The sequence below is a fragment of the Onychostoma macrolepis genome, chromosome 13 (genome assembly GCF_012432095.1).
Source record: "Onychostoma macrolepis isolate SWU-2019 chromosome 13, ASM1243209v1, whole genome shotgun sequence".
In the NCBI taxonomy this organism is placed as follows: domain Eukaryota; kingdom Metazoa; phylum Chordata; class Actinopteri; order Cypriniformes; family Cyprinidae; genus Onychostoma; species Onychostoma macrolepis.
The window spans coordinates 3,554,245-3,576,249 of NC_081167.1; the positions used below are offsets into that span (position 1 = coordinate 3,554,245).

At 36.1% G+C, this 22,005-nt stretch overlaps 1 protein-coding gene across 4 annotated transcripts in view; it reads left to right on the top strand.

The window, feature by feature from the left end:
• LOC131551753 (exportin-5) overlaps nt 1–22,005 on the top strand; it is a 152,718-nt gene that overhangs the window by 6,002 nt on the left and 124,711 nt on the right. For all 4 annotated transcript variants that reach the window (XM_058794855.1, XM_058794853.1, XM_058794852.1 and 1 more), the window contains exons 5-7: nt 10,351–10,533; nt 10,684–10,710; nt 20,028–20,213. In XM_058794855.1, the coding sequence (XP_058650838.1) occupies nt 10,351–10,533; nt 10,684–10,710; nt 20,028–20,213 (396 nt within the window). The remainder of the gene's footprint in view (nt 1–10,350; nt 10,534–10,683; nt 10,711–20,027; nt 20,214–22,005) is intronic.

The following is a 22,005-nucleotide window of genomic DNA, read 5'->3' on the forward strand; positions in this document are numbered from 1 at the left end:
AAGGGGCCAAGCACTGAAAGTGCGACGGCACCTATTGTATCTGGTAGTATTGTATCTGTGTTCTTCTTTCTGCGAGAGAAAAATGTTTGGCCCACGTTAATTTAAAATAATATGGCATGAAAATTCAAACGCAGCATCAGAACGCGACATTAACTTATATCGTGTCTACACCAGACGCGAGCGGCGTGACGCAACAAAATACAATAGAACTGATTAGTTCTATTGCAGTGCTGCGCGACAAATCTCCGACGGTAAACTGCTGACTCGTTCTATTTATGACGTACTGACACAAAGTTCAAATGATTTGCAATGCTTTGTCGGGTCCAGTGAAGATAGGCTACTATGTGAAGTAAAGAAAAGTGGATACGGAAAATAGATGACTTAAATGTGAATGGACTGAACAGTTTTGAGTGAGTGAGTGACTGACATCATCTTTATGGATGTTGGTTCGCAGTGAGTTCACAGTTTTATTAATTTATTTTCAAGATCTGAGGTAAAATATCTATTTTCTTTCACTATGGCTATAAATCTCACGCAAAATAATATTCAAACTCGCAGTAGACATCTTTAACATTGAATAAAGCACATAATCATTACCAGAGATTGTCACTGTCATATTTTGTATGTTGTTCCTGCCGCAACGTGGCAGAAAATAAAAACCATTTCTAAAATAGAATTCCGTATAGCTTATTGTCACGTGTCGCTGTCATGGGTGGTTAAGACAAAAATTACATGGAAAAGATACTTTTTGTCGCGTCGAGTCACGTCTGGTTGGGACACATGGTGTTACAGAAAAATCTAAGTATAAAAATATTAATGCAGACAGATCTAATAATTGAATCTGCAATTAGGGAAAATGGAGAGAAGAGATCCAGTCTGGAGATGAGCAGGAACAGTTGATTTGTATGGCAGACATGGAGATCCAGATTTTGTTGTTTGTTCATTTGTTTTAGACTACTGGGGGAAAAATATGAATATTTATCTTGTGACTTTTAACAAAAGCAACAATGATATAAGAATTGTAATAATAAGAATTATATAGGTTAGTGGCCCTTGGCTTGGTATTGTTGGCAGAATACGGCCCTCGGCGAAAACTAATTGAGGAACCCTGCCATAGAGGAAGACTTGCAGAGGACAGGTGGAGGACAGTCTGAACATTAACCACAGCAAATATTGAGTCTCCATCTCAAACCCTGTAGCCCCACCACTAGCCCAAATTTGCACTTATGTTTATCCTAATAGCTTTTGAACCATCTCCTGAGGGTACATGAGCAGTTTTTGGCACATATAATAACTTCTTTTTCCTAATAATGCTAACTTCTGAACAGTTTGGCCAAAAAATAATTAAAATGACTTGAATGATACCTACTTCTCACATGTTGGCCATTTTGTGTGTCAATCATTTAGAATTTTGTAGTAAAATGCTGTACTTTATGAATCCATTGGCATATCATTACGAAGCTTGATATGCGTCTTCAGCACCAGTCCACTTAGTGGTCAATTTATAATAATTTACAAATATACTTACAGCTTCCTACTCGCTGGGTCCTACAGAATCCAATGGTATATGCTTTTTGACAGGCCGTTTTTTTGTCAGACATTTTAATTTAGGTCAAAAACCTACATTTTCAAACTCTTCCTAGACTGTTTGTCTGATCTTTACAAAATTTCACACGGATCATCATCAGAAAATGTTGGCAAAAAGTTATTAAAAGATTTTGGATATGTTTTTGTATAAATTAGGGATGCACCAAAAAGAAAACTCTTGGCCAAAACAAAACAAAATCAAATATTGGTCCGTTGGCAAATACCGAACATGCCCCCCCCCATATATTTTGGCAGTTTTTTTTTTCACCATTTCATAAATTAAATAGCAAAAATTTGTTTTTTAACTGTTTTGTATTGCTTTTCAACAACAAAAAGACAATTACTAAACAATTTAAAAATATTTAACATTGAATTTTTTTTTTAACATTCTAGCAGACATTATACCAGAAAGCACAATGTAATTTAAAATTAATAATAAAAAAGTAAAAAAAAAAAAAAAAAAAAATATATATATATATATATATATATCTCAGTGGCGGCTGCTGGTCTTTCAAAGAGGGGAAGCTCATTTTCGGCCTACATCATAAAAATTGTCCATTTATTTATACGTAAATCCTGCCCTACGTTCCTTTTCAAGAAAATGCTCTGTGACCCTTTCGTACCAACTAGGCGTCTTTTCCAGTGATGCTAGCCTAGCCTACTGTATGAATGAATGAATGAACAAACAATCTAAAAAAAATGTGGGATTTACTATACCAGCTTAATTTATAATTCAATTATACAAAAAGAATAAAAATTTAATAAATAAATAGATGTAAGTTAAAACAGACAATATTATTCTCTGAATACTTAATTAATGTGAATGAATGACAGGTGGCAGAAGTTCGTTATTGAATCGCTGAGTCATTCAAATGATTCTTTCAAAACGGCTGAATCCTTCAGGAGCGAATCAAATGACTGTTTTTATGAATGGCTCAGTGAATCAGTGATTTGCCCAAATCAACGCGGATTTATCCAATGACCATCTAGTTTCAAGGCACTGAAAAAAACTGTTCAAAGCAGCCCCATTGAAGTCAATGGACGCTAGGCTTCAGCAGGGAAATGCACTGACGCTACGGGAATGTATGAGAAGGAAATCGAGTCCGACCTGCTGTATGTAGCTGATTCTGAACGAACTCGTCTTCGAGATGAACGTGTTCTAACGCATTTTTAGTCAATAAAATGTTAACACAATAGTACATATTTTACCATTAATTTTTTGACATTATAGGGGAAGCTGAGCTTCCCTTGCAGTCTTAAAGAAATCCCCACTGATATATATATCACAGCAATCAATTACATTTTAACAGATATTCACATACAAAACAGTTTTAAAAATTGTAATAATAATTCTCAATATTACTATTTTTGTATTTTTAACTGTACAAACAAATGCAGCCTTGCTGAGCAGAAGAGACTTCTTTTAAAACATTAGAAAATATTACATATTCCACTTTGAATACTGTGAATGTTATAATAAATGAAATAATAGAGCTGTTGTTAATTATTATTTTCAATAATAATAATAATAATAATAATAAAATTATTATTATTTGACAATAATTATTATTTTCATTATTATTGTCTTACATTTTTATTTTGTTTTATAGAACAACAGTAGAATTACAATAGCAATGCAATAGTTATGAATGTTGATGGAGTTCTTGCTTTTCCCCAGCTTTTATTTTGGCGGAAACCCACAGGAAGTCCTCAGTACTGCTTTTTGTTGCAAACAGCAGATTTATAAATGATTCTCATTATGAATTTGGATAGATGTTTGTCGCACATATCACAATGTCACATTCATGCCTTGTAAAAATTCATAAAAATGTGACTGAGCAACTGACAAGTATCACTGTTTTAGTGCAGATTTTCCTCCTTTGGACATTGAACCCTGGTTAACAAGCAGATTGTGCTGCGAGCTCGTGCAGCGCTATCAGAATACATGCAATTTGTGCGTGTAAACATAACACAACATAGAAAACATAACATTTCTGAAGTTTATCTAATTACACATTTTAAGGCCATTTCGCATGCCATATTGTGGGTTTTGTTTTTGTATAAAATCATCAAAAAATGTCTTTAAATTAATTTCCATTGGCCTGATGCTCCCTGCCATGCTTGCTTAGCTCCTCGTTTTGCCTCTGTTGTACTTGGCTCCTTAATTGCTTATTGCCAATCTTGAATCCAAGGCAGCCCATACGATAGTAAAAAGTTTCAGTCCTGTCTCATGCACCCGTTTTGTTTAAAGACTTTTGTTTCTGTTTGCTTCCTGTGTTCAGTTACTGTTTGCCTTGCTCCCTGTGCTACTTGTTTGTCAATGTAGTTACACGTTTATTGCCATAGCAATTGTAGTTTGGATTTATCAGTTATACCTGGATTTAATTTTGATGTTTGTTTGTATAAATGCTTGCTTCATCTGGATCCTGCTCTCTCTCTTGTTTCTCTGAAGCAACCACATTACAGAATCGAATGGTACCCGATTTTCACGTCAGCATTCTGAGTTTTGTTGTGAACTTCTGTATTTTACAAGGTTGTTCCTGAAGCAACCTATGAAGTTTTGGGCCAGCGACACCTAGTGGTCACAACATATAACAATTTACAAATGCTTCGTTTTGCCCATAAATCTCACTTCTTTCTATTTATTCCTCAGGTCCTATAGGATCCAGTTGTATTTATTTTTTGACAGCTAGCCATTTTTTTCCTCTGCCATTGTGATTTAGGTCAAAAACATGCTTTTATGCACAAACTCGTTTGTCTGATCTTCACCAAAGGTCTGTGTACTTTTACACTCATTCGTTTTTCGTTTTTTAACCCAGAAATTAAATAAGAAAAATGCAGTTTCTTTAATGGCTCAAACTCCAATGAATAGAATAAGCAGACACAAACTGAATTTTATTGAAAATTTGTATTTCATTACACATTGTAAAAATTATGTAAAGCTTGCTTTTGTATATAGCTTTATTAGAGTCTCTGTACAGACCCTATCTCGCGCTACTGATGTGGCTATAACCTGTTGCTTTATGAAAACCTTTGGTTTTAATATTTTTATGATCTTTATCATTTTTCATGCCTAAAAACAAGTATTAAATACTCATTACATATTTCTTTGCAATTAACTGTGTACAGGACTGGTTCTACGTTTGGGAACGAAACAAAAGCAAGAGCACCTCAGTTGAAGAAATAGGATACTGGCAAAACAGCATATTGTGTGTGTACGGTTCTAATTTCAATTTTGTTTTTCAGCATAGCATTTAAAAATACAATAACCATTCTTTTTTCACTTTGTTCATCATGGTTAAAAAAAAGAAAGAAAAATGGACGGATGCAAAAGTACACAGAACACCAAATTTCACACAGCTCATCATCAGACCATGCTGGCAAAAATGTATATATTTTTGAAATTTCAAACCACTTTCACACAAGACAAACAAGACCTGCTGGAAATTTGAAAGCTATGTAGTACTTGGGCTTGGTCGAAGGGCTCTTTAGTGCCTGCATAAGCAGGGTATGGTTTGTTTTTTCTGATGTGCATGAAGTTGGTATGGTATGGTCATAGCCAGTGGTGGAAATGCCCAGTTCACAGGGGAGACTCTAATTTGGAAGGATTTTTTTTTTTTTTTTTAATTATAAAAACCCTTATTACATATAACATCAACCTTATTTCATGTTTCATCTAAACCATACACTCTAAGCAAAAATGGTGCCAAATATCACTAAAAGTGGTTCATTGGCTTGTAATCATAGGGCAACCACTTTAAGTGATAAATAGAATCTATCTTTAAAGGTGCTATACACCTTTGTCTAATGGTGCTATGTAGAACCATAAGAGGAACCCCATTCTCCTAAGATTTTAGATATGTTACTCCACTCTCATACTGTATGTTTGCTATGAATGTGAATTTACTACAATGGCAAAAGCTGTTGTGAATCACTCTTATGCTTTTCTGAGATCAAAAAGTCTCGTTTGGGGGCCCTGGAATATTTCCTTATAGGGGCCTTGGGACCAAAAATGAATTATGTGTGGCACAAACAGAACCACAGAACCCATCAGAATCTCTACTGGGAAATAATTACCTGTGTAATTCTGGCCAAAACTGTAGAATGTTTTGAATGGCTACATCTCAGCTTAATGCTTTGAAAAACAAATTTTTAAATACATGTAAATGTGAATCCAGTTGTAAGGCAAAGGGAATGAGGAGACAAGAAGTTGTTCTTTAAGTAACCTTCCTTTCCTTTTCTTATGATTTCATCTGTAGTCTTATATCCATGGCTTGCTTTGTTGCCAGATTTTCCTCTGCAGTGATGCCAATTGCACCTCCCTTGTGTCTCCACTACAGCATATTTTAAAGTCCAACCATTCTTTGGCCAGCCTTGATCCCTGCGTATGATGGTGTAGTCTAAGTCTTCCTACACTAACATATGTGTCACATCCAAGCTTGCCATTTCTGCTCTTTAGCCATGGATGCCCTTTATAGAAAAAAGCTCAATTGGGAGCCAGCTGCTTGGGAGAATGCAACCTGCACTACTGGAAGTTCCCTGATCTTCACTTTCTCTAGACTGTTCAGGATTTTCTTTATTCTGCTTATTCTCCTCCTCATTCTTGTCCTTATTTTCCATATCATGACCCTCTGCTATCTCAGTCCCAGCTTTTTTGACATGTGGTCCAAAGTAATTTAATAATGTCTTTTTCATACTGCTCAACTGACTCTTTCACCTTCAAACTTCTCTCCTTCTGTCTTTCTATGTTATTTTCTTACTGTCAACAACAATAAGGGTGGCAGACAGTATCAGTTTGTGACAGGTTGTATTTGAATTTTTACATTGTTTTTGCATTTCTAGAATAAAATAATATTTACAAAGATTTAACAACCTGAATGTCAGATATTTTAAAACTTGGTCAACAAGTTAATGATTACTTTGAATTAGAGGAAAAATTTGAAATGAAACGGATACATCAGTCATACAGTGCAATTGTGGCTGTGAAGTGTTATGTCACAAGTTTGATGATGCATTATAAAATAATGGTTGCAATATAAAATTGATTTCTCAGCAGCAGAAGTTGTCATGGTTCGGCAAAAAATTTTTTAAAGATTTATTTTTGGCATTTTTTATTTTTTTATTGTGAAAGGACAATGTTTAGAGTTGACAGGAAGCGAATTAAGAGAGAGAGAGAGGGCCGGGACTGGGAAAGGTTCTCAAGCCAGGATTCAAACTCGGGAAGCCCGTAACGCACGGCACTGTATGTCGCGCACTGCCCACAAGGCTATCACCACCTACTGTGGTTGGGTAAACTTACACATTGGTGAACGGGAGACTACATCAAATCAAAGACTTTAGGGACTGAAATCAAATATGTATTTTTTAGTGCTTTTTAGTCCGAGTAAACGCGTTAATGCAAATTAATTTTAACGGCACTAATGTTATTAACGCAGCGCACATTTTCTGTTTGACCCGTGGCCTAGCCCGTAGTTGGAGAAATGGAGATGCACAGTGTTGCCAACTTATTGAATTTGCAGACCCGTTTAGCGACTAGCAACAAATCTTTAGGGCTTGCCCAAACCTTATTTAGACTAGTTTCTGAGACACGCTGGTATTGCCGCACGAGGTCTTGCTGTCCCAGCGCGCGCGCACGCCTCTCTCTGTGTGTCTGCTCTGTTTATCGAGCGGTGGAGAGGACCAGCTCTTTCAGTTAAACACAGATATTATGTTGCTTCTCTAATTTTACATGCAAGTATAGCTGAAATCACAGCACAGCTATTGCCATTATCTTAAGTGTATTTGATTTCATCAGATGCCGCTTGATTATCAGGATTTTTGTGCAGATTACCGTCTTGGAAGGGAGATCTCATTATGTAGTCTTAAAGGGTCGCGTTTCAGTCACTATTTCATATTCATTCCGTTGTCTGACAACAGAAACAGTAAAATATACCAATGAAAACCGTTTTATTGAGAATTTAGCTGCATCAAAATACAGTATGTGGGCACAGAGAGGCAAACAAATCTACTAGGGGTGTAACGATAAATTGATTAATCTAATGCATCGCAATTCTCTCTGAAATCGATTCTGAGTTTAGTTTTTACAGCAGATGGCACTGCATGCTTTAGAAACGGCTTGCTTTCAGTTCCTTATACACACACCACTTGAACTTAAAATAATCATTCATAGTTCAAAAAGGTTGAAGCGAATTACAAGAGTGTCCACAGTGGGTTGTGTTTACATTAATCTTGTGTCATAAAAGCAGAGGTACAAGTACATTTAACCACTCAGTTGAACGCACAAGCGGTGTTCTTCGTGAGCATTTGAGTGTGCAGTTAAAAACTAGCCTAGAGCGCCATCTGCTCTTAAAAACTAAGTTCAGAATCGATTCAAGAGTTACACCCCTAAAATCTAATAATAAATGTACATTTTGCAATTTTAGAAGAAGTGAGCTGCCCTGTTGTGCAAAAATGTAAACAGGTTTGTGTAAGTAAATTGCTCCGTGTAAAGAAAGAGAAGTAATGGGAACCTGGAATTTATTTTTTCATGTGTCTAATAGACATGAACAAGTTCTTTGAAAAACATCTATGACCTTTGAAACATGTCTACTCTTCATGCTCTATGTTGACTGGTTTCAATAATAATAAACATACATTTGCATAAAGCATCCATATTTGTCCATGCCATGTTTATTAGAGTATTAAAAACTTAAAGTATTAATTTAAGGTATATTTAGAACAAATAAAAATGTGCAATTTAAATTAACTCATGACAATCATGCAATTAATCGTGATTTACATTTTGTTTTTTTTTACCGATTGACAGCCCTAGTATTTTTGCATTCTAGTTTGCTCAAAAAGCAAAACTAAGCTACATGATAGTGTTTTCACGACTTTCAAAAAGTGGAATAATAATAATAATTATTGACTCACCCAATTTGTTCAAAAATGCTGAATCATTCAGTAGAAACAGCTCTGGGGTGCCGGATATGCAACTGTTCTGCTGTGATCTTATTTTTTCAGTCAATATTGTATCTATAATATGTAAGTCACCACTTAACTACTTGTTAACTTCTTGTTTATTTAAAATCAATGTCACATTCGCAATCGTCTTGATATTCAGGAAAACAACACTCTTGGTCATGTGGTGTTGCTTATCACATATTACAAATATAAAAACTCTATGTTTATGTTTGTTTCTTTGTCCTTATTTCTCTGTGAGTCTCTCTCTCACAGACACACAGGCTGCACGAGCCTCAACTTGACCTTGTTACTGTCAATCCATTATCAGTCGCAGTTTACATTGAATTGAATGAAATCAGAATCATTCTACCCTAAGTTTTGGTCCCTAGTTATATTTTGTTATTGATGTTTTAATCAGGCTACTTGTCTGGTCAGGCAAGTAAATTCTCTTTTACCTTGCCCCTTCAAAATGTCCACTTGTTCCGGACAAGCGTTAATGTCGAGCGTGTGGGTGTGTTTACATTTCTGACCAGCATAGTGTCGCCATTTGTGTGTACTTTATGTATCTTGTGCATATTTTTCGTGTATTTAGTTTAGGATACTCTTTTACTACTTTGCCACATTAACGGAAATACAAGCTCTTTTTTTGGCTATATGTCATTATTTACACAGACTTTATATTAAATATAATAAGTATTTAATTAAATAAAAAATCCCTTTATATTTCAATATTCAAAATATTTTAAAAATATGAATCTCATAGGATTATTTATGCAATTGAAATTGCAGTGTAAATACATCTATGTGATGCTTTAGATATAGCTTCTGTGTCATTTATGCAGTGGCACATAATATAATGGTGCTAACTTCATAACTCCCACCAGGATTTCACGGGACTCTTTTCCTGGTTTTACTGCCTACAATGACTGAATTTGCTGCCTTTTTTTCTCAAAAAATTTCGAAAATACATCAACAATCATGATGTACTTATTTAATTAGTGTTAGTGACAGTAGGAGTACAATTACATGTAAATACTTGCATAAGTATTGAAATTGTGGTTCTATATTCCCCATGCACAAGGCAAGGGTGACACCAGCATAGAAAATACAGAATTGGCACAATAGCTTACTCATTGTCACTGAATCAGTATGTCATCAGTGACACTGATTATAAGGTGTACATTTTAAATGTTATAAATAGTTTCCTGTTTAACAGTTAAATCTTTGTCTATTGTTGTAATATAGTTTTTTTTCTTCGGTTTAAAAAAGTATTATCAGTGATTCATTCACTAGAAATATTTAAAGTGTGTATTCACATTCGGTAATGTAAATGTATTGAATGACTTTAAAGTGTCCTAACCCCTATTATGGATTTTTGAAAATGACCTTTCATGCAGTGTGTAACACAGCTCTAAGTCAATGAAAACATCCTGCAAAGTTTTAAATCTGAAAGTTCACCGTGTATAAAGTTATTGACTTTGAATCATTGAAATTAGTTGTTTTTAAAACGAATCCCAAGCCGTTTCTTGTTGCGCGCCGATCTGGGAAAACTTGATCGCCCCTTAATGAAAAAGTAAATTTCTCTCACTGCTATGAACTGACCTCTGCACAGAATTGAATAATATGAAAAGCGTTGGGAGTCATCTAAACACAACAGCCAGCCACACAGCTAGTTTTAACTAAGCTCTGCAGGCATCTTCAGGAGTCAGAGTGTGGACATTTTGTTGATCTGCTGCTTAATGACTCTTTTGCATGCAATTTTAGTAAATAATTTAAATAACTGTCTATTTGAATTCACAATCACATTCTAATTTTCTTCAGGATGCTCAGACGGAACTTGTAATGCTTGTCCTACTGCGGTTAGCTGAGGATGTGATCACATTTCAGACATTACCCACTCAAAGAAGGCGAGATATCCAGCACACCCTTACACAGAATATGGACAGTATCTTCACCTTCCTGCTTGGCATACTGCAGCTCCATGTGAATGAGTACAAGAAATTGGTTAGTTCTTGAGATATTCATGAATAAATGACAAAACATTTCTTAAATTATTTTATATATGTATTTATTTTTTACATTTTGGTGCATGCAACAGAATACTGTCATGGTCATATACATTGACTGAATTGATTTTTCCATGTTGTTTTCTAGAAGTGCATTGCTGGTCAGGAATTGAAGGTGAGTGGAGTTCATGGACACCTATTTAGGCTTTTCAGAATTTTGAGTCATCTCACAATTTTGAACAACGAGTTCTGTTTACATTTCACACTTGTTTCCACCACTGAAAAGAAAATAAAGGTTGATGTGAGATTTTCTCACAATTCTGACTTTTCATTGTAATTGAGTTTATATCTCAAAATTCAGTTGCAATCATCTTTATTTTTATCCCATGCAGTTTCCCCCCTAGGTTTACAGCTTTGGGCTCCTAAGTTGAAAAATCTAGCAGCGCATTAAAAAAAAAATTAGGGGAGCAATGCAAATTTTTCAAATTGTGTTTTTAGCTTAATTAGGGGATATAAGGAGACATTTACAAGCACAATTATTTAATTGATCAGAATACAGAAAGTACACAAGGTTTTTAAATAATTTTGCTTCAGACTCTATTTAATAGGCTAATTATATATAGTCCTATTAAATTGTATGTACATTAGATATGTGATGGTATCAAATTTTCACAAGTTGTTGAAGCTTTTGTCACAGTATATGGTTTTATCACAATAGCCTATATAATTAAGTAAAAAAAAAGTGTTGTCCTCCTAACAGGTTAAATAACTTTATTAAAGATCTTTTACTAAAGAAAGACTTTATATAAAAAAAAAATAAAAGATAGATAGGCCATTTTTTAGGTTAGATTAAAAGAAAAAAATTGTAAGTTTGAAAATAAGTAGCTTAAGTCTTTAAGTATTGATTATTTGGTGCTATGGTGAAGACTAAAGCGAATATAAATATCTAAATGACTGTTTGAAACATTTACACAGTTCAGAAAGTAGCAGCTGCTTTGTTTACAGGGTTACAGGGTTACCGGGGTAACGGCTTCATTTCCACCTCCGTCAGCTCACTCTGGTGCCGAATGTGCGTTTTCATTCAGCGCATCTCCTTGACTCGCTCTGCCTTTCTTCTCATCTGTGCTCATTTGAATTAAATTGTTGCCTCTTTAAATTTCAATAATCATATGAGGCTGAATCGCTGTTTTTCCATAAATTATAAATAAATGTGGAGACTACCTTACTCTGTTGTTGAAGCCCTAAGACTGGCAAAAGCAGATTCCAAATCTTCAATACTTATCTTGCTGGATCTGTCCGCTGCTTTTGACATGGTTAACCACCAGATCCTCCTGTCTTTGTTTTATACATTCCTATCTGGATGAAGGACCATCACCTTCAACTCAACCTTGCCAAGACAGAACTGCTTGTGGTTCCATCAAACCCATCACAATTTCACCATCCAGTTAGGCACATCAACTATAACTCCTTCAAAAACAACCAGAAACCTTGGAGTTAATGATTGATTGATCAGCTGACTTTCTCAGACCACATTGCTAAAACTACCCGGTCCTGCAGATTTGCTTTATTCAACATCAAGAAGATCAGGCCCTTTCTTTCGGAACAACAACAACTTGTTCAAGCTCTTGTTCTGTCCAGACTGGACTATTGCAATGCTCTATTGGCAGGTTTTCCAGCCAGTTCTATCAAACCTTTGCAATTAATCCAGAACGCGGCTGCAAGATTAATTTTTAATGAGCCGAAAAGAACACACCTCTGTTTATCAATTTGCACTGGCTACCAATAGCTGCTCGCATAAAATTCAAGGCATTAATGTTTGCCTACAAAACCACCACTGACTCTGCACCCCTTTACCTAAATTCGTTACTTCAGACTTATGTGTCCTCTAGAATCTTGCGTTCTGCAAGTGAACAGTGCATCATTGTGCCATCCCAAAGAGGTACAAAACTGTAATACGTTATACCCAACTCTGGCTTTTGGTTTGTTTAATGAAAGAACAAGGTATAGACCTGTTCTATAGGAAGGATAACCTTACATGACTTCTGTTGTGATCTGGCGCTATATAGAAAATAAAATGAACTTGACCTTCAAGGGGGTGCCGTTGGAGGGGTGGTATATAATTGCAGGGGAAACACTGCCATGCCAGTGCCAAAGGTATGCAGTAGGGCTTTTCACACTGCGCTTAACCCCGTTTTTTGTTGTTTTAAACACCACTTTTAACCCCAGGTGAAGGAATGTTTCACACACATAATTTAGAAGTGGGGTTAGCACCACTTTTTACCTGAATTTATGAAACCCTGCGTTGTTGTGCCAACCTTGAAAATATGCAAATAAGGACTTTAACCTGGGGTTTAGGAATGTGCAGTGTGAAATGATAGTTTATGAATACTCAGGATTAACTTTTAACCCTGGGTAAAGTATAAGCAGTGTGAAAAACAAGATAACCCAGGATTCTGTTTACCCTGGGTTTCGAATGACCCAGGCTTAACTGTTTCAAGTGCGAAAAGCGTAAATAATTTTTTTTTTTTTCTTTTAACATACAAGTAAAAATAAATATAGTTTATACACAACATTAAAATATTTACACCATATACATATTAGGGGTGTGAATTGGCACTGGTTTCCAATCAGTTATGTTTTCAGAACAGGACAAACATCTGATATGTGGAGATAGATCATTAGTGTGAATGCAGTCTATTAAAGCTGCCACTGTCTATGATCTCATCAGTAATAATCAAATGGCAATGGCAAAACTACGATGAACTGTAAACTTTCGATACTTGAAGCACTCCCAGATACTGAAAGTGCTTTTTGTTTATCACTTGTAATTGTCTTCCCCCCCCTTATTACCTTATATTTGCTTGTATGTTTTGAAGCTATATTTAGTTTTAATTCTTAACAATAATTAATTAATTATATATTAATTAATATGTGAACCCTGGACAACAAAACCAGTCATAAGGGTCAATATTTGCGAAATTGAGATTTATACATCATCTGAAAGTGGAATAAATAAGCTTTCCATTGATATATGGTTTGTTAGGATAGGACCATATTTGGAACCTGGAATTTGAGGGTGCAAAAAAAAATAAAATACTGAGAAAATCGCCTTTAAAGTTGTCCAAATGAAGTTCTTAGCAATGCATATTACTAATCAAAAATTAAGTTTTGATATATTTACACTAGGAAATTTACAAAATATCTTCATGGAACATGATCTTTACTTAATGTCCTAATGATTTTTGGCATAAAAGAAAAATCTATAATTTTGACCCATATTGACCCAATTTTGACCGTATTTTTGGCTATTGCTATAAATATACCCCAGCGACTTAAGACTGGTTTTGTGGTAAAGGGTCACATATATTAATTAACATAATTATTTAAAAAAGTAGCCTGCTTATATAAATTAATTAAAATGCACAAAATAAATTTGATATAATCGTGATATCAAACTGAATCGAATCGTTGACATAATCGTAATCGAATTGAATCATTTTACATCAGTTTCGTATCATAAAAGTTGATGCAAGAGCATTTAACCGCAGCCGCGAGCTTCAGGACAAACAAAAAGCGCACGCGAAAGTCTGTCAGTACTTGAGTTTCGTGCATCTAATTCGTACAGCATTCCAAACGGCAGACATGAAAGCATATCTAAAGTAAAACACTGTAATTACAGCGAGTGGAAGCACTGTCGAGCAATGCACACGTCTCACAGCACATTTTCTGTGCAATGAAGTCCACCGCGTTTGTCTCTAGCGCGCACACGTGCCATATGCGGGAAAGCTCAGATTTTAAAACAGAGAGTGCATTTTTAATACTCATGTGAAAAGCGCGTATGCAAATGACGTCATAGGCTATAATCAATTATTGTCTATTACTGCATTGATGCAGAATCGTCCACATCTGCATCAATGCAACGATTAATTTGGACACCCCTAATACATATTAGTCTATTTTAAAATAAGCTTACATGTTGAAATATATTTGAAATGCTATGATCTTTCTTTATTGCATTGACTGTTCCGGGGTGTGGGGACTCTCGTGTTAATTTCTACATTTTCCAGCTCATTTTCCAGTAGAAAACTTACACACAACTGTGTGTAAGTTTTCCATGCACACCCATGGACTATTAAATAACTAACAAACACAAAATTTTAGCTAACATGGTGATTTCCATGCTAATCGTACCTGCAAATGTTCAAGATGGTTGAGTAGCCTTTGTTAATGCAAGAGTCTTCATGCATAGCTTACGCTGTACAACAATGTTATTTCCTTTATCCTTTTTGAAGAATCCTCTTAGGAAGCATCGTAATTATCTGTAGCAGCGTCTCATCCTGCGTTTGAGGAGAATAATTGTAGACGGGTGTTATTTGCGCACGCACGTGAGACAGCATGTGTCAACAGAACCAACAGAAACTATGATAAAGCAGCGCTAAATATAGCATAATTATGTCAAAAAACACATTTATTTTTAAATGAAACAAATGTAATCCTGATAGTATTCCCACTTTTTACAAAATGTAACTGTAATCTGAATACTTTGTTTTTTGATGTAACTAGATTTTTGTATCCTGATTATGTATTCCATTACTCCCCAACCCTGTTTATAGTTTACTTAAAGGGATAGTGTACCCTAAAATGAAAATTCTGTCATTAATTACCAACCCTCATTTACTCCGAACCCGTAAGACCTTCGTTCATCTTCAGATATTTTTGATAAAATTTGAGAGCTCTCTGACCCTGCATAGACATCTACGCAACTGACATGTTACCAGACCCAGAAACTAAATAAGGACATTGGTAAAACAGTCCATGTGACATCAGTGGCTCAACTTCAATTTTGCGAATCTAAGGGAATACTTTTTGTGTGCAAAGAAAACAAAAATAATGACTTTATTCAACAAGTCTTCTCACCCGAGTTACAGTCTTCCGCCATTTTGGAGAGTACCATGATGCATACGCACTCTTTCACCTAAGATGCACAGAATAATTAATGGCAGAATTTAATTTTGGGGTGAACTATCACTTTAATCTGCCGTCATACTATCTGAGACATCATTGCCATAACACGTTGCTATGGGTTGCATCGTGCTTCGGAAAGACACTGGTATAAATTGGGACTACTGATGTAAACTTGTATTTTATGTATACAATAAAATTGCAACATAAATAGCTAATAGTGGAGATATGGTTAGAAAGCATATCTCCACTATTAGCTATTTATGTGGCAACTTTAAGAAGTTTACATCAGTAGTCCCATTTTCTACCAATGTCTTTATAAATACTACCTCTGTAAAGAAATACAATTTAAATTCACGTTTCGCACACTTTAATGCCTTTGAATGGAACATATACACTCGTTTCGAACTGGAATTATGGCAGAATATCCTGTGATGTCCACTAAGCAGGGCACTTACGTTCGAATAGAACATGTCGTGCGTGATAAGAGATGCATACGAAATATGCAGAGCAGGGGGGCGCGAGGACTGGGATTGGGAAACGCTGCTCTAGGGGGTTCCGGGGGAATATAATAATAATTTTATATTATTATTCCTATGACAGTAATAGCCATATATTGTAAAATAATTGCACTAAAATAAATGAAAATGAGTGTTTCACAGGTATATAATTTTATCCTACTCAACAGTAGGGAAATTACAATACTTTTGTCCTTATTTCCACACATGCAAGCAGGGCCTAAAACTATAACGTTTTGCCACATCTGCCAATGGCTGGTGACTTGAGAATTTCTGCCACAAATATTTTTTCATGGCCATGTAACTGTTTTTGCAGTTGCTGCTACTACAACATATTTAATAATAAAAAAATGCCGTTTGAAATTAGAACCAACCACTGCACGATACAAACAAAGATACAACACACATGTAGCATGAGCAGTTTTTTTTTTTAATTTAAATTTCATTGTATCATTTCAACATTTGAAACAAAAACAGAATGGTCTGACTTCAGCTTTGTGAAATTATGCTAAAACCTAAATAAAACAAACAAACATTTCACTCTCTGACAGCAAGTGGCGCTTATGGAACAGAAGTTGAAATGCCATCGAAAGTCAGTTCCCTTCAGAAATACATTCATATGAATATAATTTTTTTTCTTCCAATAAACAGTGAGTTTGCTCTGCCTGTAGCTTACAGTATTTTCTTTGTGCGGGTCTGTTTATTTTAGTCCTGCTTGCAAGAGATAAACCTATTAGCTTTTATTTTGGGGGAAACTGCAGCTGAGCTTGTATTTTGGTGGAAAACACCAACTTCTGTGAAAACAGGCTTACAAACACGTCTTATTACAAATCTAGTGAAATACTGTGAACCGTTGTGTTCTCAGATGCTCGCTAAACTCACAGCTCGTTCAAAAACAGACTTAACTGCATTCACTTTGAAAGGAGCCGCTCTGAGACGCAGGAAACACCGGATCACGAGTTGATCGCGTTAAAAAGTGTGCGCTTGGCTTTGAAACAAGCAGCGCAAATAGACTTGATGAGGGGATAAAGCCATATACGATTTAGTTAGTTTGATGGACACTTAGCAAAAGCAATGGCACGAAACACAACGTTAAAGACATTTTATGTTATAATGAGGAGTATCATCAATATATTTTTGGTTTATTATGAAACTGGCGGGACAGATTAGATTGTTGCGTGCCGCCACAGACTAGTTAATGAATGGGAAACACTGTACAAGCATCAGATCGGGACTCCGTATCGCCAGATACTCAATTCAATTCGGATCGGATGGGGGGGGGGCACAAAAATCCTGATCAGGACATCCCTAGTGTGAGATTGGATTTGTTGCATCTAATTTGAACCAATTTTAAATGTGGTTGTAAATCATTAAAAACTAGAACATTCACTCTGAAGAAAAAAAAGGATGAGGGGGGATATGTTGTTTCCTGAGGTGCAGTTGTAATGTTAGTAGGATTTTTCACATCAAATATGTTGCCTATTACATTACAGTACATCAAATTTCACTTACCACGTAAACAGAGTAAGGATGACTGATAGGACGATAGCTAATGATTCGTAGATTCTGAGCACCACTGACAAACATCTAATCTTGTAAAATGTATGGTAAGTACTGCCGCTCTGTAGTAAACACCGAGCATGTGTGATCACGAATATTGAAAGTAAAAGGCAAGCGCATATTCAAAAGCGATTTCAATGCCCCGCATATTAGTACCGGCTCCCCAATGGCCGTAATTTATATACAGGATAATTACCCAACGATATAATTGCGAGCAAAACTTTGAAATAAAAAAAATTTCTTCCCATCTTATGTTTATTCCCTTTAAGGGTTCATGGTACATGTCATTTCCTTTACCCAACACGGTATTCGGACACGGGCACATCCCCAATGGGAAGTGTAAATATTTTTGATTTATTGGAAACTTAATAGTTAATAGGAAACACTGATATTTATTTATTTTTTTAAAGTCAGGACTACCCATACTATACACTGGTGTGTTTTTGTATCAAAATACTGGTGCGTTTGATGTCCAGTGTGCACAAAAACTTTTATGAAAAATTGCAAATTGTGATTTTGCAATCGTTTTTTAATTGAATCGTGACCCCCAAGAATCGATATGAATCCAATCATGAGGGACCGAAAGAGTCCCACCTCTAGTATGCATTGTATTCTTCAGTATTGTCTCTAGATGCCTAAAGAAAGTACATTGTGTGCTAGATGAGATCAGAGATTCCCTTCTGGACTACAGGGCAATCAGGGTTGCCAGAGAAGGTTAAGGCATGGATACACCAACACAGCATTTTAACTTGCATACTGTAGCTGCTCCTGGTATTTGATGTCCCACTGTCCACTGTGGTGGGTCAATCTGCATGTGGCTGGGTTTTCCAGAAGTCTGAGCTGCATTGCACTGTATGGAAAGAACAACAAACTGAAACTCCCTTTCAACAGCCTTACCAATGAGTTTGTCAAATCAAGCACCCATTTCTATCTGTCCATGAACTTTTTTTTATTAAGACATAGGACTGGACTAGTAATACTTGAAAGAAGCAGATTGAGAACTGCTGTCAGACTAGTGAATAATCATGATGATTGATCTTTGTACTGATCATTGAACATGCAGCACATGTGTCTATGAGAGAAGGGATGGAAAGCAGTTGAACGTAGTTGAAAAATATTGTATAAATTGACAATTTGACTAGTTGCTCAGAAGCTCAGTTGCCTATGGTAGACTCTACCCCCTTGGGTGACAGCATCTCATCCAAGAAGACAATATCACTGCCTTGCCACTTCCAAAGTGTTCATTAGATTCTTCAGTGCACTTTAGCACTACTCCCAAGTTAGTAGACTGTTTAATTATCTAATATGTATACACAGCACATGGCCTTGGCCTTTTCCTCTGGGACCTATTGTTTGAACTTTTTACCTTTCTAAAACATAAGCACAACATTTCAGGTTACAACATAAGCAAACTTCCTGAGAGAGCATATATTAGAAATTAAATAATAAAATTAAAGAATGTCCATATCCCTTAAAACCCTTCCATTACCACTCTTTCAGAGAAAACATTTAATTCACCACCAAAAATGTCCACTTCTTAATAGAGCTTGTTGTGGAATGTTTCTTTGTTGGCTCAACAATGCACTAATCTACCATCTAATCAACCACTTGCATTTTAGTTTATTTTTTATTTTTTAAAGTGCCCCTATTATGGGTTATGAAAGGTTCTTTTTTGGGGGGGTTTTGGAAGTCCCCAACAACAGGTTGACATGCATGCAAGTTCAAAAAACATATTTTCTTATAATATGCATTTATATTTACCTAGTTTGCTCAACGACTCCCAAACGATTCCTTCAATGATTCATTTTTCCAAACCCCTCCTATGTGTGACGCTAATCTGCGGTGATTGGTCCGATTGGTCAATTTCATTTAAAGCAGTGTTTGTGATTATTAGCAGTGCTGATTTGTGTACAGCCGTTACCGGGGAAACGGCTATTTTTAACGCCCCAAAAGGGACACCTAGTGGCAACAAGTGGGCGGGCAATATGCTAATGTTTCATTTTGACGTCAACATGAAACGGCTTAAGCATTATAAGAATGGTCTTTTTTGCTTGTATATTCTGGTTACAAGTAAATGAGATTGTTTTAAAATTCTTGGGTTACAGGAATAGTGTATTTTGCCAGTGCATTTGGTGCAAAGTCCAGTAACTTGGCTTTTGGTGCCTATGCCATACAACCATACCAAATTTGCCATATTACTTGCGCTCATCAGATATACACCAAATATGGCTCTTATCATCATCATTTACACCGTAAAAGCTTAGTTATTAAAAGGTTTTCAATACATTTTAGGATAAGATGTTAAAATGCTAAAAAGTATCAAAGGCTGTTATGCTTGGGCCTATTTTGTTTCTTTCTTTTTTTCCCCTGGTACATTTTCTTATTCTGCTCTGCCTAATATTATTTGCCAGATTAAACTACCTTTTTTTTTCTTTCCTTTTTTTTTTTTCAGGCAAAAGCTCACTGGCGAGTTGGTGTAGCCACTCTCAATACTCTGGCTGGCTACATTGATTGGGTTGCTCTGGTCCACATCACCAATGACAACTGCCATCTGTTGGAGATCTTCTGCCTGTTGCTGAGTGAACCTGAGCTTCAGTTGGAAGCTGCAGAGTGTCTACTAATTGCCATTAGTAGGAAAGTAAGTGACAGCATTGTACATCATAAAACTCTTTTCAGCTAATTTTCCCATAAAATTCCTTATTTTATTTATTTGTTTTTTTATTTATTCTGCAAGTCATTGCTGTCATTGGAGTCAAGTTCACCTATTTGTTATTTATTTTGTCATTTAGCAGACGCTTTTATCCAAAGCGACATACAAATGAGGACAATGGAAGCAATCAAAACCAGCAAAAGAGCAATGATACTCAAGTGCTATAACAAGTCTCAGTTAGCTTAACATAGTACACATAGCAAGTTTTTTTTTTTTAACTATATAATAAATAAAAAGAAAACAGATGGAATAGAAAAAGAATAGAGCAAGCTAGTGTCAAAGGCCTTTTTTGCTTTTGTTAATTGTATAATAAATAAAAAGAAATAGATAGAATACAAAAAGAATAGAGAAGCTAGTGTTAGGTACTGCAGATTTTATATATATGTAATATTAAGTATTTCCACATCTAGGTGGAAATGTTTTTAATTTGTACTACTGTCTGTTCAAAATAAATGAAAATAAACCGAGCATAGTAGATTTTTTTTTTTTTTTCTGTTGTACCGAAATCGTATCGAACTGTGACCCCCGAACCGAGGTACTGGGGATGGGTATCATTAAAGTTTTAAAGGTATTACTACTCTTACCGATACTGCTTATTGATCTGGCACTTGTACTTTAACGGTATTCTTGTTGGTACTTTTTGTTTTACTTATATACAGTGGGTACAGAAAGTATTCAGACCCCCTTAAATTTTTCACTCTTTGTTATATTGCAGCCATTTGCTAAAATCATTTAAGTTCTTTCTTTTTCCTCATTAATGTACACACAGCACCCCATATTGACAGAAAAACACAGAATTGTTGACATTTTTGCAGATTTATTAAAAAAGAAAAACTGAAATATCACATGGTCCTAAGTATTCAGACCCTTTGCTCAGTATTTAGTAGAAGCACCCTTTTGATCTAATACAGCCATGAGTCTTTTTGGGAAAGATGCAACAAGTTTTTCACACCTGGATTTGGGGATCCTCTGCCATTCCTCCTTGCAGATCCTCTCCAGTTCTGTCAGGTTGGATGGTAGCGTTGGTGGACAGCCATTTTAGGTCTCTCCAGAGATGCTCAATTGGGTTTAAGTCAGGGCTCTGGCTGGGCCATTCAAGAACAGTCACGGAGTTGTCGTGAAGCCACTCCTTCGTTATTTTAGCTGTGTGCTTAGGGTCATTGTCTTGTTGGAAGGTAAACCTTCGGCCCAGTCTGAGGTCCTGAGCACTCTGGAGAAGGTTTTCGACCAGGATATCCCTGTACTTGGCCGCATTCATCTTTCCCTCGATTGCAACCAGTCGTCCTGTCCCTGCAGCTGAAAAACACCCCCACAGTATGATGCTGCCACCACCATGCTTCACTGTTGGGACTGTATTGGACAGGTGATGAGCAGTGCCTGATTTTCTCCACACATATCGCTTAGAATTAAGGCCAAAAAGTTCTATCTTGGTCTCATCAGACCAGAGAATCTTATTTCTCACCATCTTAGCAAACTCCATGCGGGCTTTTATGTGTCTTGCACTGAGTAGAGGCTTCCGTCGGGCCACTCTGCCAGAAAGCCCCGACTGGTGGAGGGCTGCAGTGATGGTTGACTTTCTACAACTTTCTCCCATCTCCCGACTGCATCTCTGGAGCTCAGCCACAGTGATCTTTGGGTTCTTCTTTACCTCTCTCACCAAGGCTCTTCTCCCCCGATAGCTCAGTTTGGCCGGACGGCCAGCTCTAGGAAGGGTTCTGGT